At 51.9% G+C, this 18,524-nt stretch overlaps 1 protein-coding gene across 1 annotated transcript; it reads left to right on the forward strand.

Moving 5' to 3' along the window:
- The first annotated feature begins 16,978 nt into the window (after positions 1-16,978).
- On the forward strand, positions 16,979-17,914 carry LOC135326573 (olfactory receptor 14A16-like). The gene has a single exon (XM_064504388.1). The coding sequence runs from the start codon at positions 16,979-16,981 to the stop codon at positions 17,912-17,914; it is 936 nt and encodes a 311-aa protein (XP_064360458.1).
- Positions 17,915-18,524: the final 610 nt, after the last annotated feature.

Consider the following 18,524-nt stretch of genomic DNA (forward strand, 5'->3'; position numbering starts at 1 on the left):
TAATCAGCCCCCAGTGAGTCTTTGCTGCTAATGGCCCTCAGTGGGATCTATTAACGCTCTACACGAGTTTGGGATTTGCTTTTGACTTTGGCTTGAACATTTTGCTCCATCTCCTCACAATAGCTGAGGTTCATGGACTCAGCACCACATACACCTTGGGGCTTATTACAATGCAAAAAGGCCTGATGAACCACATCTCTCCCTGTAATTTTCTTCAAGTAATGTACAGCTAATTGGTTTCAGCAGTGTAGCGGAAATATAGTGACTGCAGTTAGAACATAGTGTAAAGGTATTTCTGCTTTTTAAATTTTTTATGATTAATATTCTTTTCCAGCTTTCACAATAAGTGACAGCAACATTCTCCAAATGACATAGATCCAGAGTGTCTCCTAATGAAGTGTGGACATGCAGGAAAAGCAGTGTCCCGGAGGTCAGACACTGTATGGACACTCTTCCTCCCCATCTCCCCAACCCTGCCACTTCCCTCATCAGCCACCTGGGACTTGCATCACTCCTGTTAAAGTCAAACCTTTCTCCACTGAAGTCTGCAACTGAATGTTACAGCTCATATGCCCCACTTCCCACCTGCTTTCCTTAGAGAACAAGCTGCAAATAGACACAGAAGAATTTTTCTTAATCGCAAGCCAGAGAAAAAAATAAATAAAAACATGATACAGTTTCCTAAAAATAATTACACTCCTCAACTGTATGCTAAGTCTAAGCTGCCTCCAATGGGGTCCACAAGGGGTAGCCTGACTAGAAATCTTTTAGGATAGGTAGGAAATGCTAGATAGAAGCAGAATGAAGGACTTGCCCAGAGGAACAAACTAGTGAAAACAGAGCAAGCTTTAGACTCCCCAAAGCACACATCAGTAGTGCGGTATGGGAATGAACAAAGAGTAATGGAAGGAGTTGCACTGTTACACTGTCCAGAGAGTGTGCTGTAAAGGGGATGTTAGAAATTATTAATGTAATCAGGACATGAGGAAACAGAAGAGAGAGCCACACAGCTCCTGGGGGTCCTGGACCATGCTGGGGGCTGTGCTGCTCTTGGGCATCTTGGAGCAGGCTGTGTTTCTGTACAGAAGTCTGGAAAAGCCTTGAGGCAAGTCCCTAGAGAAGAGGGATTTTCCTGGGCACCCAGAGCAACCCAGGCAGGACCCAGGCATGGCAAGGGAAACCCATCCCACCCACACCAAATCTACTGCTCTCCCCAGAGACCTCCCTGGGGCCTCGGACCAGGAGCAGGAGGGGGTATGGGGGCATGGCCACATCCCAGACTAGCTTCCACCAGGCCTGCAGCTCCACAACATGTCCCAGCTTCAAGGGAGCTCTCTAAAGCAACACTTCCCATGGCCCTGGTGCACTGGCAAGACTTTGGGTAGACACCCAGGAGACAGGGCAGAGAAAGGACAGAGACCTCAGGGTGCACAGCTGGGCTCACAGCATCACAGACGAGGTGCCACAGGCTGGATAAGCAACCCAAAGAAGTAAAGGAGTCCTTCCTTTGGCAGTGACTTGGAAAGCGACATCTCTGAGAGTATTCAAGGGGGATGGAGTCTTCCTTCTGCAAGATTTGCAGAGGTGGGAGCTGGTCACCTCACAGATTTCTGAATGAGCCAAAATGCAGGTCCTGAGGCATTGCACTGCCTTACAGGCTCTGCACAGCAGCCCTGCAGTGCGTGGGCATGTCCTGAGATGCCCAGGGTCAGAAATGTGGGTGATCCAGAGTGATCCAGGGTGCCAGGGCTGTACAGCCCCCAAGTGATACAGTGTCCTGGAGGGGGGTCCAGGGTGCCAGGGGATGTACCCAAGGCAGAAGCACTACCTGAGGTGACACAGAAAAGCCCATGGACCAACTCACGTCAAAGATGAGAAACAGCTTTCCCCAGGCTCAGCCAAAAGGAAAGCAGGGCAAAAGTCATGGGAAATGTGAAAACCCCAGATTTGCTACCTGGGCTGACCCATGGCAGGGAGCAGGGTCCTGGAGAAAGCCCCCTGGATGATGTGCATTAAGGGCACGTTTGCTCTTCTCTGACATATTCTCTCCATCTTAAGCACTGCACATGGAGAAATCTTGCTGAGGACTTTTAAAAACTTTGGTGCCTAGAGAAGGAAGGCCATGTCCTGTCCCATATGATCCTACATCCTACTTTGACAAAAAAAGCAAACCACAGCAGAAACCAGTTTTGAAGCTCACCAAAGCATTTCAGCGAATGGCTGCACTTTGTGCTGTTTCATCCCACATGACTTTGATCCTGGCTTTGAAAAATGACAAACCTTAAACCAGCCCTGAAACCCTGGATTCCCACACTAGTGTGCCCTCTGCAGAGACCTGTCAGTGCAGGGTTGCAGAAGTGACTTCTCTAGTGCCCCATTTTAGATATTTCACAGCCTTTGGCACCATCTGGAGACATCCCTGAAGGATTTATCAGCACATTCTGGAAAATAACAGGGGTGAAGGGAGGCGACTGCTTTCCAGGATATGAGGGGAAATCTCTCTGCTCTCTCCCTGGCTGTGCCATCTCCATGGCAGTGACCTCCTGAGCCCCCAGATGACACGAGCTGAGGTCACAGTGGGATGTGCCAGCTCACACAGAGGTCTCCCCGGTGCCACAGGGTTACCCTCACTTCCCTGCAAGGCCTGCTCACTGCTGGGAACTGCTCACGTGCTGCCTGCCAGTGCCCTTTGGAGCCACTCTGTGGCAAGGAGAGGGAATGGGAGCCACGCTGGGGCCCCTCACCGACAGGCAGAGAGAGACCCATCAGAGATTTTTGTGTAACGAGACGGGAAGAGTGTTCTTCCTCCTCGTCTTAGAGGCGAGCTGAGAGCAAGAGGACAAGCGAGATGGAGGACTGATGGACCACCACCATCAGCCCAGACTGCAGCTCCTTGTTCCCAGTGCTCCTGCGGCTCTGCACTGAGGGTAAGGGCTTTGGGAGCTCCTGCTTGAGGGGTCGCAGAGAGACCATTAACTGTAAATAGAGCTGTGGATCTTGGGCTGTGGAGGTGGCTGCACAGGGTTGGGGGTTGCCAAAAGAGCCCTGTTGTAGAGTCCTGACTGGCTGAGGGGCACAATGTGGCAGCCAGGACTCCTGGGTCCCGGGGCTCGGTCATGAGCCCCAAGGATCCTGTGAGGGTGGGGGCAATCCATGGCCAGGTTTCCCTGGGAGTGGGTCCCCCTTTGGGATCTGGCTCTGAGAGGTAAGGGGTCCTGTATCCCAGAGGCTGGGGTGGCCTGCAGTTCCGTGGAGCTATCAAGAGCCTTCTGGAAATGTCCTTGCTGGAAATGGATCCTTCACCTTGTAAAAAATCCTAATAGTCTACTTGTTTGGGAGAACCTCTGTTCCTTCCCCATGGATCCTCTGATGCTACCAACCTGGCAGAGCATATTTTGGGCTCAGAGATGTTGTCCTCCGATGGCCACAGACCCTGTCCTCCTGCAAACTGGGGTCAGACCTCTGCACCCAAAAGACAGCCTGTTTGGGGGAGCAGCTTGGGAACAGGTAGGGGTGCCATCGCCACCCCACAAGTCCGTGCTGACCCCAAGCCTGTTTCTCTGAGCCGTGGGGGCAGTGCTGGGGGCAGCCCAGCAGGGCCATCTCCCCCACCCCCTCCCAGCCCCACACCTCCACTGCCCAGCACCGGCAGGCCCAGAGCTGCTCTGGCCCTGGCTGCCCCGGGGCCCCGGGGGCTCCTCAGCCCTGCGGAGCAACGTGCCGTGGCCCAGCCCGGCCCCGCAGAAAGCAGCCCCTGCCTGGCCACGGCCCAGCCCCACCAGGTGCAGCGCGAGGGCTGCCGAGCCCCGGGGCTGCCTCAGGGGCCAGAGGGCCCTGCTCTGCCCTGCCCGGCCCTGCCCCGGGGCTGGGAATTGACTTTGAGGTCACTCCTGTCCCAGCAGCACATAGGCCTGCAGCAGGCACCTGGCTGTAAACACAGACATGGAGTTTGACTTTGTACTGCTTCCTGAGTATCGGCTTACAACCCTCCAGCAGTCGATGAGGGAGTCCAGCCAGAATTTTTATGCCGCTAAATGAATTCAGAGCTGGGGTGAGCAGTGACAGTAGTAATCTCTGATTTCCAGTGTCTTTGTGCTGCAGAAAACTCTGCCCAATCAAGACACCAGGAGACTTCCGAGATTTTTCTCCAAAATATGAACGATATCCCTGTTCCTTGATTACTGGAGGTGGGAAGTGACCAGGAACCCAGGGCTGTGACTGGCTGTTCAAAGGAAGTGCTGTTGCAAGGCCTTGGAGGAATAGAAATGAAATGAAGGGAGGGGGAGATGACCTTTGTGTGCTTTAGAGCCATTGCGGGAGCCCTGGCTGCTGCCATGTCTGGTTGAGTGCCCTTTACATCCCTGCTGCAGAGGCACGTGTTGGCTGGCCACCCTCTGTGAGGCGAGGGGTGGGGGTGCTGTGTGTCACAGTGGTGGGGTGCCCTGTGCTGGGAATGGGCGGCGGACCAAGTGTCTTGGTACTTGTCACGGGAGGAGGTGTCTGGAGAGAGCAGTGCTGTGCGTGGGGAGTGCCGCCAGGCTGGGGAGCTGGGGAGCCCTTGGAGGTGAGGAGGTGACTTGGCTCGCAGGGCCCAGGCTGCCCTGGTGGCCAGAGCCAGGGATGCTGGCAGCCTGCTGCCTTCTGTGCGCTGAGGTTCAGGCCTTGAGTTTCCTCAGGTCTTGCCAGGATCTCAAGCCAGATATGCCACATAGACTGTGAAATACATAGAAATATGGAGCTTGGAGTATTTGCAGTACAAGAGGTCATCTTTCAGAAAGGGTTCCTTGTTGGAGATTTTTGAAGTTATCACTTCTGGGATCTGTCCAATAACAGGTGTTTTTTTAGGTGAGAGGCATAGCAGTTGCCTCCCTCTCGTATTAGCAAAGGCTAAGGGAGGATACTGCCTGTATACCTAATTGGTGCAGACACTCTTTTCCTCTGATGTGACAGGACCCTAGAAACCCTTTGCTAAAAATGAGGTAGTATCCCCCAGTTAGCCCTTACTTTACCATCCAATGAACACCCCTCCAATCCAGTGAATTATAGAGAGGATCTTGCGCTCTTCCTGCTGAAGGCCTCGCTGCTTCGGGGCTCTCTGCTGCACCCTTCAAACTGCCCTGGGCTCTGACACCAGACATCCAGGGGCTGACATCGAGCAGGAAGCCTCAGAGAGCAGTTTAGATCACGTGGGACTTTTTTCACCCATGCAATTAACAAGGAAATGGTCTTGCCACAGTGGAGCACTCAGAGGCACCCTTTCAAGTGGCAGTGCCACAGTCATTAGCTTTTAAAGTGGGCAAAATAAGGAAAATTTCCAAAGACAAAGTATTTCTTCAGAAGATAATTGGCCTTTGAAAACCACTTCTCCCAGATGCGCAGTGACTACAGTGAGTCGTGATGCTCAAGCACTTGCCTGCAAGTCAGCAGGAAATATCTCAGGGGTCATAGCTGAGAACCAGCTTGCAAAGCTGAAGTTGTTTTGTGCAGATAACTTGCAAGGCCCCTCAGAATTAGGTTCCTCACTTTTCCATGTGCTTCTCTCTGCTCTAAGGGAGTAATTTGTGACCTGACAGTTCAGGTGTCCAGCTCATCTGAGCACCTTTTGCAGTGTGTCACTGCGCTGGTTGAGGCCTGCAGGTTCTGAAGCTCCTGCCTGATCAGCTTGGGCACAGCCTGGGTCTTAGCTTACTCATGGACTCTTCTTTGCAAGTGAACCCCCTGTGAGATGAAATCCCACGTGTGGCTCTGAGGCTACTTTGGACAAAGGTGCCCTCTTGGCAGTGAGGTGTGGATAAACGCAAGTGAGGGTCAGTTCCTTCTAGAGTGGTCCAAGGCTGTCCCAGCAGGCCTTGCACAATTCATCTCACCCACCCATCATCAAACTGCACATTGGAGCCTGCGGGATGACTCCTTCTTGGTAGCACACTACAAAAATCCCTCTGGCTGGTAATACTATATCATGCGCTGCTTTGGGAAGGTCCAGCTGCCAAAGGAAGCCTCCAGATAATGTCCATGGTGTCTCTGGGCCACAGGGGCAGCACGCTGGGCTTCAAGGAGACCTAGGTGAGGAGCTGTGTGCTGCTTGGTGGCAGGTCTGCTCCAGAGGGCTAGTCCTCAGCAGAGAGGCCATATTCTGTGCCTGCCTGCCTGCTGGCTGCAGACTGATGGGGTGACTGCAGCAGAGGTGCCCTCACAATCAGCACCCAGACGGGTCCCTGTCACCTGCATCACCCCCTCCCCTCCCCAGGGCTGTCACTTCTGCTGTGTGGGCTCTCTGAGGCACTGGGTGACATTACAATGCCTGCTGGCCAGCACATCTGCTGAGGGCCAATCAGGCTGCTGCAGTGGAAGTGACCTCACCATCAACACTGCAGCCATGTCCCCTTTGCCTGCCTCTCCCCAGCCTCCTGCCCGTATATCATCCCTGATGGGATGAGAGGTGGTGTGATTCTCTTCTTGTCCTCAAAATGGCTCCTACCAGAACCCAGCCCACGAGGTTCCTGTACAAGAAGTGACCTCACCATCAACACTGCAGATGTGTCACTTCTATCTTTTTCTCCCCTGCCCTTTTTCTGAGTTGTCCTCTCTTCTGGGCCCCACATTCAACATCCCAGCCATCTCCCTTAACTGGCACCTCCCTCTCCCCTGTCCCTGTGGAATTACACACACATGGTGGGACAGCTCATGTGGCAGGATGAAACTGGGCTCCTGGGGAAGACAGGCTGGGATGGCGAGGAGGTGCAGGTGTGCTCTGTGCAAAGGGGTGGCTGGAGTGCACAGGGCTTTGCCTTGGAGCAGGTGATGAGCTGGTCAAGACCTTGTAGGAAGGACAAGAGGACACAGCAGCCTGGGTGACATTCTGGTAGGTGATTCAGCTCATTCAGGATCTGCTTGGCAGGATCCCCCAGGAGACTTCCCTGTGAGGCAGGGGGGCCATGAGGCCTCTGTAAAGACAGACTAGGCAGAGGAAGAGAGGACAGAGAGGCAGAAGAGAAGAAATATGTCAGTATGAATACAGTAATTTCTCAGAACAAAATTTGTCCAATCAGAGTGTTGCCAGGAAGTGTACCATGAGGAAGAAAATAGACATAAACATGTAAACTCACATAGAGTAATTTCTGTAGTACATACATATGGTGCTACCAATCTAAAGGAAATAAATTATTCATTAGAATTAATAAAGAATGTTTGAAGTGCTGAAAACAGAGATTTGTTTCAGTTCTTACATAGAGCTATTTTTGGCATAGATTTCACCCAATGATGGGAAGTTTACTTTCAGACCTTTATAGATACATACAGAGGCCACTGCTGCCTGAGATGCCCTGTGTAGCTGTGTTCCCATGTGGTGCTGGGAAATGTGACCCAGAAACTATAGGAACCTTTCTGGAGCATTGGCTGGTCACCAGGAGAGGCATCTCCAGACCTCTCAGGGGGACAACTTTTTTCTTTCCATTGACTAGAAAGGGAAGTCCAGACAACTGGGTTAGCCAGAGACAGCTGCCCTGAAGGGGTCTGGCACTGGGTGAGATAATTCCCATCCCTGTTTTCACTTCAAATGGTGTCACACTTCATTGACCATGGAGGGAATGAAAAGGGAGTGTGGATAGATGTTTAGAGACTGCTTTAAGACATCACTGTAACACAGGTACATTGAGATTGGTGCAAATTAGGCCATCGATAACTAGAGCATTTTCACTGAAGCTGATCAGCCTGCTTTCCTCTATTAGCTGTGAAAGCTCCACACCTCATGGTGCGACTTGCTGTGTTCAAAGAGCAAGGAGCAGCAAGAATGATCCTGGGCAGGGAGTGGTTTGAGGGGCACTGGACTCATGCAAGATATAAAAGCAGTATTTTTAATAGTGTAGGCCTTATTATAAAAGAAATCTTTAGAAACTGTGAATAAAAATGAAACAAGAGAGAAACTGGAAAAATTAAGCAAGAAATATGTTTCAATACACTTTTCAGCTTCTTTTTTTTTTTTTTTTTGAAAAGCAAAGTGATTTCCAGAGCTGGGGTGGGATGCAGTCAGAGGGTCATGGACATGTCGTGCCATTGCAGGTGCCCTGCTCCCCTCTGCCCAGCCTCCCTCTGCAGCTCCCAGGGGCTCCGGTCTCCTGCAGGTCCCCTGTGAGAGCTGCCAGGCCCAGGCAGGTGCCTCAGAGGCACTGGGGCCTCTCCAAGTGCCACTGGGTGCTTGTGGTTGGACACCCGAGCTCTGCCTGGAAAGGTGAAGAACTGTTTTCAATGTTAAAAAATATATGCCCACTTTCATCAGCTCAAATGATCGGCTAATATTAATATGAATGTTTTCCCATGATGAAATTGTGGAAACCTTCCAGAAAGGTAATAAACTTGGGAGAAGAAATATTGATCTGCCCTTCACCTTGTGTTTCCACTGCTCTGTCTATTAGGCTGTGGATGTAATCTCAGTGATCTCTCACATACTTCCACATGTTCTGATTAAATTGGTCATTTCTAAAGTCCTCTTTGCATCAGATGATCTGGGCATATGCACTTTCCATAGTCTTCCAGTTGTCCTCCTCCCCTTGCTCTTTATCATTCAGATAACTCTGAACTCTCCAGTTGCTGCTCTGAGCTTCTGGGATTCTGAAGCTTGCCTCATCTTTCAGCAGTCTCACTGTCTCTTTAGTCACTTCCTTTGTTCTGTTTTTTTCTTTTTTGTTTTTGTTTGTTTGTTTGTTTTTTGTTTGTTTGTTTCCTATCTATCTGTCAAAAACATTTCAAGGAAGGTTATGTCTTGTGGGGAGTGAAGCTCACTAGAGGCAGCTTGGACTTGACATACACTTGAGGACAGTCTCTTTTATTAAGCTGTTTCAAATTTTATTTTTATTTGTTTGCAATTAAGACAAATCCTTCTGTGCCTGTTTGCAGCTAGTTCTCTAAGGAAAGCAGGTGGGAATTGGTGCTCATGAGCTGTAACATTCAGCTACAGACTTGAGAGGAAAAAGCTTACATTTTAACCAGAGTGCTCTGGTTAAAGTCCCCAGTGGTTGATTTGGGAACTGGCAGGGCTGGGGAGCTGCGGAGGAAGGTTGTCCATACCTGTTTCCTATAAAAAATACTGCTTTTCCTACATGCCCAGACTTCATTCGGAGACCCAGTGGGTCAGTCTGAATTGGAGAATGTGGGTATTGCTTATTCTGAAAAACTGAAGAATAAAGAAAGCTTAAGAAGCAGACATCTTTCTTCTTCAGGTGCTCATTGAAATCTGCCTAATTTCAATACTCTCCTGAAAGCTTCCCAATTAGCCACACAAGAATTGAAGAACTGAAGAAAATTATGGAAAGAGGCATGGCTCCTTAGGGTTTTTTGCATTTTAATGACCCCTCGGGTGTGTTTGGTGCTGAGCCCATGAACCGCAGATGCTGAGAAGAGACTGAACAAACCTCTCAAGAAGTTAAAGTCAGAAGCAAATCCCAAGTTTCTTGGAGTGTTAACAGGTCCCACTGAGGGCCATTACCGACAAAGTCTCCCCAGGGGCTGATTAGAGTAGAAAGTTGGAAGCCCTGATTGCAGGTAGGCAAAGGCAATGTGCAGGTGGCTGTGATGCCAAGTCAGCCTTGATGTGTGTTATCAAGCAGAGCAGCCAGGCACTGACAGCCAGCCCCTGGGTAGGGTGATCCTTTCCATCATGCATTGCTCAGGGCTCTTCCTGGTGGCCAGTGTGCATGTGAGGGTGCACAATGCCGAGTGCAGGACCATGATACGGCACCTCCTGGGCTCCCAAGGGACAAGGAGGCGGCAAGGCCACAGTGCTTTAGGGAATGGTGTCTTCTTGTGGGCCTCGGTGGCAGAGACACCAGGCATAGCCAGGAGGACAAAGACCTTGCTGTATTGGGAGCTTTCAGCCTTGGCAGTGCTCTTGGCCATCTCCACCATAGGCTGTCCTATGCTTTCCCACGCCAGTGTCTATTTCCCTGTGTACTGTAGACACCCAGACTGCTTCCTAACCTTGCTCTCATCCCGGAATGTCCCGATCTCTCCTGATGTCTTCCTGTCCTCACTTGCTTTTCCTTGACACACAAAGCCAGCAGCTGATCACAGGCTCCCTCTGGGTGACCTGTGGCACCACAGCACTCTCCTAGGAGTGACATTCTTTTTACTTGAAGTCCGGTCTGAATCTCTCAAGCTGCAGTTTGTGGCTCTTTCCCCTTCTCATGCTGTTTCCCACTACCAAAAAAAGCTCCATTATCTCTGAAACCACCCTTCAAGCACTCACAGGCACTACCTCTACTACCTCTGCTTCATCAGGATAAAGAAGCTGAGGTGTCTCCACCTCTCCTCATGGACACGGTTATTTCTGCCGAGGCACAGGACTTGACACTTCTCTTGTAAATCTTCATGAGGTATCTGTTTTCTGAATCACCCAAGTTTCTCAAGATCCTTCTGGACTGAAGCTCCTCTGTGTCAAAAAACAATCAAACAAACAAAAAAACCGCAACAAAACAAAACAGCGTCAATGGGTTAAGGGCAAGCAGGAGTGGGCTGATCATATGGGAAGGGGTCAGGATTGTAAAAGAGACAAACTGAGAAGAGGGGAAGGAAAAAAACAGGGCTGTCTTGCAGATTCCTGAGAAGAAGCCCTGCATCTGAACAATTCTGCCTGGAGGAAGACAAAAAAGCTGGCCTGCTTCCATTGTCACAGGGAACCTGCGTCCTTTCCCAAGAACCAACAAGAGACGATCGAGAGTGGGAAGAATCACAGACCCCTTCAGCGTGGAAGGGACCTCAGGAGGTCTCTAGCCCAGTCTCCTTGCTCACAGCAGGGTCAGCTCTGGGGTCAGATCAGGTGGCTCTGGCCTTCATCCAGTCTGGTCTTGGAAACCTCCAAGGCAGGAGACTGCACAGCCTCTCTGGGCAACCACTTCCAAAGCTTGACCATCCTCATAGTGGAAAAGCTTTTCCTTATGTTCTGCACGAACATCACTTCTTTCAACTTATGCCCATTTTTTTTGTCTCTTGTCCTCCCACTGTGCACCCTGGTGAAGAGCCTGGCTGCATCTTGTTGATGACCTCCTTGTAGCCATTGGAAGGCTGCTGTGAGATCCCTCCAAAGCCATCTCTTCTGCAAGTTGAAGAAGCCCCATTTCCTCACAGAGCAAGTGCTCCAGCTCCCTGAATATTGTGAGGGCCCTCGGACAAACTCGCTCCCGGTTATCAAGCTCTTTCTTTTCCTGTGAACCCAAACCTGGATACAGTATTCTCTACGTGGTCTAATGAATACCGACTAGAAGGTGATCATCATTCCCCGCGACCTCCTGGCTGTGCTCCTGGTCAGACAGTCCATGATGCTTCTGGCCTTCTGTGCTGCCAGAGACCACTGCTGGCTCATGTTTTGCCTCCTGTCCCCCAGGACCCTCAGGTCCTTTTCCACAGAGCTGCTCCCCAGGCACTCAGGCCCCAGCCTGTAACACTGTGGGGTGTTGGTTTATCCTGGGTGCAAGACCTGGCATTTGTCCTTGTTGAATTTCAGGAGGTTCCTGACAGCCCATTCCTCCTGCCTGTCTAGATCCCTCTGAATGGCAGCCCTCAAGCATATGACTGGGACCCCTGCCTCCAATTTGGGGTCATGCACAAGTACGATGAGTGTTACCTCCTGCATGTAACTAGTACAGAAGATAAACAAGACAAGTTCCTGGGAAGAGATCAGTGGTGCTCCACTTCTCCCTGGCCTCCAAGAAGACTGCTACCCATTCACCACTGCCCTCTGACCATCCAAACAGTTTTTACCCATCTGATTGTCTACTCTTCTAGCCTATAACGTTCTAACATGCATGCAAGAATATTGAGGGAGACAGTGTCAAACACCTTGCTGAAGTCTGGGTAAAAGACATTTACTTTTCTCCATCCACAAATACAGTTATTTATTCATAGCAGGCAATCAGGTTGGCAAGGCACAATCTACCCTGGGTAAATCCATGCTAAGTGTTCCCAGGCACCTTCCTCTCCTTCATGTGCCCAGAAATGTGACCTGGGAGGATTCATTCCATGGCTCACTCCTCACCAAAGTGAGGCTGCACTGCCTGCAGCTCCCCAGGTTGCCCTCATGGCCTTTTTGGAAGATGGATGCAACATTTGCCTTTCTGCAGTCTTTGGGACTTCGCCCCATCTCCACAACCTTGCAAACATGGTAGCAAGTGGCCTTGCAGTGACAGCAGTCAGCTCTCACTGCATCCTCCTATGCAGCCCATCCAGCCCCACTGACTGGTGTAGTTTGAGTTCTCACAAGGAATCCCTCACTAACCTCATCCACCATTGGCTGTTTCTCTCCTCTGGAGTCCTGACTCAAGGCACAACAGCCCAGGAGACCTTGCCTGTGGAAACAGAAGCTAACCATGGGTTGAGTTCCTCAGTCCTATCTGCATCGGCTGCTACAAGATTCCCTGTCCCATTTACAAGTTAGGCCACTTTCCCTTTTTATTCTTTGATCTTTTCTGGAGCAGTAGCAGCTCATCTTCATGCCCTTGATGTCCCCTGCAAGTGTCAATGGTAGGGGAGATTTTTCTTGCCTAACACTAAGCCGATGACACTGGACAATATTTCTAAATTCCTCCTTTGCTTCTCCCTTCTTCCCCCTGCTGCATGCTGCCCTAGTACCCTGGAGCTAAGATGTGAGGTCCCTGTTTAGCCACGTTGGTCCCCTGAGGTGTCTGCTAGTCCTGCTAGTTTTAGTGAGTATCGGGATGGCCCATCCTTGTGCTTGGCAGGTCTGTCCTTAAACACCTGCTGGCTTTCTGGATCTCCCGGGCCCTTGAGAGCTGCCTCCCATGGCGTCCCCCACCAGTCCCCTGAAGAGGCCAGGAAATCTGCTCCTGTGCAGTCCAGGGTCTGTACTCTGTTACCGTCCTTCCTCACTCCCTCCACGATTTGGGACTCCACATTTTCATGGTCACGGTAGGTAAAGCTGACACTATCCCATCCCTGATCAGTTCTTGCTTATTTGCAATTTCCATATCCAGGAAAGCATCATCCTTATCTGGCTCATGCATCTCCATCTGCCCATGCCTGTGCCCCCAGTTGCATGCACTTGTGTATATCTGGGCTGCAGAGCCTCAGCTGTGGCACCGAGCGCAGAGCAGTCATGATGAAGCGTTACCAAGGGCCAAGGACACTGAGTGTGCAATGGCCCCACTTCAGAGCAGAGACATGCTGGCATGGATAACAGGCAGCAATGTAACGGTGAAAGGAGGTTCTCACTAAGAGAGCAAACCCTGCAGTGCCCAAGGCCAGGGGGAAAGAGAGCTGGGCTGTGCTGAAATGGCAGGAAGGGGTTGGCTGCCCAAGCTGACTCTGCAGTACCATTGGGTCTGTGACAGAGGTGAACCAATCTCCAGGAAGAACAAGTGCCACTGAAAAATTTCCTGGACCTGGATGTTCTGTGATCCAATGAACCTGTGGACATCACTAGCCCAGTCCCTGTTCATATCATCTGAGGGCATGAGAAGTTGTTCATGGAGAGAAAAGCTAGAAGTGTTTGAGAGTGCAGGGACTACAGTGGAGACCTTGGTGTGATGTGCCTGCCATCTATGCAGCACTGTTGGATGCAGACAGGATGGACTTTGCCTAAAGGCAATGGTGGGATTCAGTTGTTTGGGCACTGGTAGGAAACCAGAGAGGCCCTGGGGTGCTTTCCCAGCAACCACTCCAGAAGGATATGGCTTTCCTGTAGGTCTCATGCTGAATTTGCTAGAGACATGTGGTTGTGCTGGACACCCCAGGCATGGGACATGGCCCTGCCTATGGCCTATCTTTATGTCACTGAATCCACTGTCTGCACTGAATTGCATTAGCTGTTTGCATTGCACAGATCTGCTTGTGTCTCAGCTTCCTAGTGAGTGGAGCTCTAGTTGCAGTAGGCATCTAGGGTCATTTCAAATGGCCAAGGCAATTCCCCACCTGACTGCCATCTCATGCACTGGAAGGATGCGGCTGTCATAGTTGCTCCATCAGAACAAGCAGACACTGGCACATGCTTTGGACCACCTCTGTCTCTTCAACTGTCACCAGGTGTTTGTGTGTGTCCAGCTGACTCCCACCCTCCATCTCCAGTGATTCCAATGGGAGCTTAGACAAGGAGCTCGCATGCAGACACCTCTGTTGTGCTCACTTCAGTTTTGGCGAAGGGAGTCCCACCTCCTGTGTGTCTGTGGAGTTCACAGGAGGGATCTAAATCTCACTCCAGCCCTGGGCCTTCTAAACCACCCTGAGAAGCCCAGACTGACTCATCTGAATTAACATCTGAACCATGGGTAAATGAACTCCCTTATTGTCCCGGCCTAGGTTCCTGCCTAGTGAAGGGATAGGAATAGGTGCTTCCAGGGTGGGACGTTTCCACCTCTTACAGATAACCTTCCTCTGATGAGATAAAGTGCAATGCTGGAATCAGTCTCTCTCCACTGTTTAGAGAGGGAGCATCGGTGATTATTTTAGTCTACTTCAGTGAACATTTCCCAGGAGGAGGGAGCACAAGGGACAGAGACATTCATGCCTTCAGCTGGGCCTCTGCTCCTGAGTGGGGCCAGGCTCCTGGGATGGAGGGAGCTCATGGCAACCTGGCAGCACTGCCCAGACACAGCTGTGTGCAGGAGCAGCTCCTCTGCCAAGAGCAGCAGGGCTGCGGGCACTGCCTGCTGCTGCTGACATGAGATGAGAGAAGGCAGAGAGAAGTGGAAGGCAGTGTGGAGTAGGAGGACAGAGGAGAGCTCCTTGTGGGAGAAATCTCCACAGCCCTTTGCACGGTAAGTCTCTGGCTGCAGGGCAATGCTACCGCAGTTCCTAGAGGGGTCTTCTGAACTCATTCCACCCCATGACTGCTTTTTAGGGATCATTCTCCTGGCTTCTCCCTTGCAGAGGAGGGGGAGATTCTCTGTTACACTGCACAGGGACAGGCCATCACAGCTACCTCCTTCCAGGAGTGGTGCAGGGGAGTGAAGCCTGGGTGTGCACATAGGTCTGTGCAGGGCTGTAACTCACAGAAGTGCCCCTGGACCGCATGGTGCTGTGTGCCCAGCGCAGTGACTCTGCCGCCTGCGAGGGTCAGCACTCAGCCTGCCCGGGGAGCTCCCATGGGGAGATGCTCTGGGTGGGAGGAGAGACCCCCGGCAGGGCAGGTTGAGCTTCCTGTCTAGAGGGAACTGCGTGGGTCAGGGCTGCTCTCAGCTCCAGCTCACTCCTCGGACATTTCTGGAGCGGCCTTTTCAAAAGCAAAGTCAAGGCAGGGGAAACATGAAAGGGAAGGAGCTGTCATGAGTCTGTGCTTTCAGTTTGATTCTCTTTGGGTGGGGTGAAATGGGATTGGATCTGTCAGAGTTAGGCAGGGGATGGAGGCTCCAAAACAATGACACCGAGAGAGGAGCAGCTCTGGGAGGGACTCAGCAAATGCCTCCATCAACCCTGAAGCCTACAGACAGAGCCAGCATCACCTTTCCAGCCTCACCAAGGTTTGTCTCCCCTGCTCCGTAGCACCTGCAAACAGGGACGTGCCCTGGGCAGTGTCCTGCCCCCGGGAGGTTTCTGCAGGGCAGAGCTGAGCACCCAGTGGGTGGGATGGGGTCTGTGAGCACTGACAGGGGAGAGACGTGGGGACAGAGAAACAGCTCCCGGCAGGGACAGCTCCAGGCAGCAGAGTCATGCTCAGAGTGTGAGAGGAAACCATCAACTCCAGCACCTCCTCTCCTCTGCCAGCCAGCACAGCCCTCTGCTCTCAAGGCTGTGGGGTCCAGGGCAGGAGTCGTTTCCTCGGCAGCTGGACATGCAGGAGAGGAGGCACTCCTGAGTGCCCCTCTGTGCCTGCCTGTCCCTGCCTCCCTGGGCACAAATGTCATGGTATTGCTCCATGTTTCCCACCTGCCCATGCTGCCCTTGTCCTTCTGCTTGGACTCTCTGGGCAGGGGGGTTTCTGATGCAGTTCAGACAACACCGACCCTGCAGGTCCTGCCATGCAGACGTGTCCTTGACAGTGAGGTGCCCAAGTGCCCCTCTAGCCTGTGGGGCTCTGGGCAATGCAGTGTGTGGGGCTGGGAATGAGCCAACTCTCTCGTCAGGACACCCCATCCTTAGGACATTCTGCCATTTCCCTGGGGTGTCTGGCTGGGCTGCAGCTGCCCTCCAGAAGGCCACAACTCTCCCATTGCAGCTGGGTGTTATCTAGGTGCCCCAGGGAGAAGCCACCTAGATACTGAGGCCACGGACATGCTGCTGGGAGGCTGGGTGTGGGCAGCTGGAAGGAGCCTGATGTGTTGCTGGCGAGAAGGGGAGGGCTGAGACCTGCCTCACACACCCTCAGGAAGAGTGCTGATAGGCACTTTGGAAGTGGATTCCTCTGCTCTCCACAGTGTCATTTCTTTTTTGGGTCATACGAGTGCAACTGTCCTCCACCTCCGAGGTGGGAGCACAGGGCAGCTGGGAACAAGCGGGATGGACAGACCAGCTCTCCTGCCTCTGCACTAAAGCCAGAGGGAATCCTTTTGGCTCTCTGAAATCACAGCTGGTCCCTCTGAGTGCAGCAGCAATGCTGAGGATTTCCACCCCCAGGAATCCTCCTGCGGTGTGACAGGGTCAGCTAAAGAAAACACAATAAGCCTTAAAACTATTCATGAATCCACAGTATTTGGAACTGGGAGTGAAGATGCTGACATCCCTTCAACATTACGAGTGTATGGAATCTGACTGGAACTGGGAATATAAATCTTAGTCCCCCCTGTTCCCATGTAGGCAGTGCTGTCGGTCAGGGCTGACTCCTCTGGAGCCCATGGGCCCCCTGCTCCTCACAGCAAACTCAGCCAGCATAAACCAGAGCTCAAGCCATGGAGCTGAAGGACGGTGTTGCTGAGATGGGGAGAGGTAATGTGTGTGTGTTTGGGAGGGATTTAGGAGAAATCTTTGCTCAGACAAGTCTGTCTTAACTTGTCAATGTCTCTTCTTTCTTAGAAAATCCTCCTGTGCCCTGAAGGAGCATATGTCCAATGGCAGCTCCCTCAACGAGTTCCACCTCCAGGCATTTGCCAACACACGGGACCTGCAGCTCTTGCACTTCTCTCTCTTCCTGGGCATCTACCTGGCTGCCCTCCTGGGCAACGGCCTCATCATCACAGCTGTAGCCTGTGACCACCACCTCCACACCCCCATGTACTTCTTCCTCCTCAATCCCTCCCTCCTTGACCTTGGCTCCATCTCCACCACTGTCCCCAAATCCATGGGCAATTCCCTGTGGAACACCAGGGTCATTTCCTACTCAGGATGTGCTGCCCAGCTCTTCCTGGTTGTGTTCTTCTTCACAGAAGAATATTTTCTCCTCACAGTTATGGCCTATGACCGCTACATTGCCATCTGCCAACCCCTGCACTACGGGACCCTCATGGGCAGCAGAGCTTGTGTCAAAATGGCAGCAGCTGCCTGGGCCAGTGGTTTTCTCACTGCTGTGCTGCACAGTGCTAGCACATTTTCCATACCACTCTGCCAAGGCAACACCATGGACCAGTTCTTCTGTGAAATTCCCCAGATCCTCAAGCTCTCCTGCTCTGATGACTACCTCAGGGAAGTTGGGGTTATTGTGGTTAGTGCGTGTGTAATGTTTGGGTGTTTCATTTTCATTGTGGTGTCCTATGTGCAGATCTTCACAGTCGTGCTGAGGATCCCCTCTGAGCAGGGCCGCCACAAAGCCTTTTCCACGTGCCTCCCGCACCTGGCCGTGGTCTCCCTGTTTGTCAGCACTGCAATGTTTGCCTACCTGAAGCCCCCCTCCATCTCCTCCCCAGCCCTGGATGTAGTCATGACTGTTCTGTACTCGGTGGTGCCTCCAGCAGTGAACCCCCTCATCTACAGCATGAGGAACAAGGAGCTCAAGGATGCATTGAGGAAAATGATTCAGCTGGTACAATGTCAACATCAATAGCCATCCCATGTGCATCATCTCATCATTCCCAGGGTTTTTTTGTCAAGGCTATGAATTCTTCATTTCTTTTTGTCTGACTCTATATTCTATATTATATTCATTTTGAAAGGATAACAGCTGCGTTCTTCCTGCGTCCCCTCATGAATCCCTCTCCCAAATCTGACCCAGAGACCATACTGAAGCAGGAAGCCAGGCTTCCCCCTTCATCAGCAGAGATGACAGAACCTCAGCACCCGCTAGTCTGAGCTCCCTCGGATGTGCCCTGTGCAATGAGGAGAGTTTCCCTTTGCAGTGTCTCTTTCAGCACTGACACCAAGGGAGCTCAGGGGCACAGTCAGGCTCGGATGAGTACAGGCAGGGGGAGACCGTGGGTCCCATGTCCGTTAGGAGAGCTCAGCTCCCCTGGGCACCGTCAGGGTGTGATGGCACACTCCTCTCCTGTGAGGGTGACAGCCAGGTGTCACCATGGGCTGGTCCCTTCCCTTTACAGAGCTCCAACACTCAGAGCAGGAGTGAAGGGGAGGAGAGTCAGGCAGCAGCTTGTGGGGACAGACCTTCTGCTCCTCAGTACCTTCCCCCTCTGCCACAGCAGGCATTGCCTCACTGCAGC

The sequence above is a fragment of the Dromaius novaehollandiae genome, unplaced genomic scaffold, assembly GCF_036370855.1.
Source record: "Dromaius novaehollandiae isolate bDroNov1 unplaced genomic scaffold, bDroNov1.hap1 HAP1_SCAFFOLD_36, whole genome shotgun sequence".
NCBI classification, from domain to species: domain Eukaryota; kingdom Metazoa; phylum Chordata; class Aves; order Casuariiformes; family Dromaiidae; genus Dromaius; species Dromaius novaehollandiae.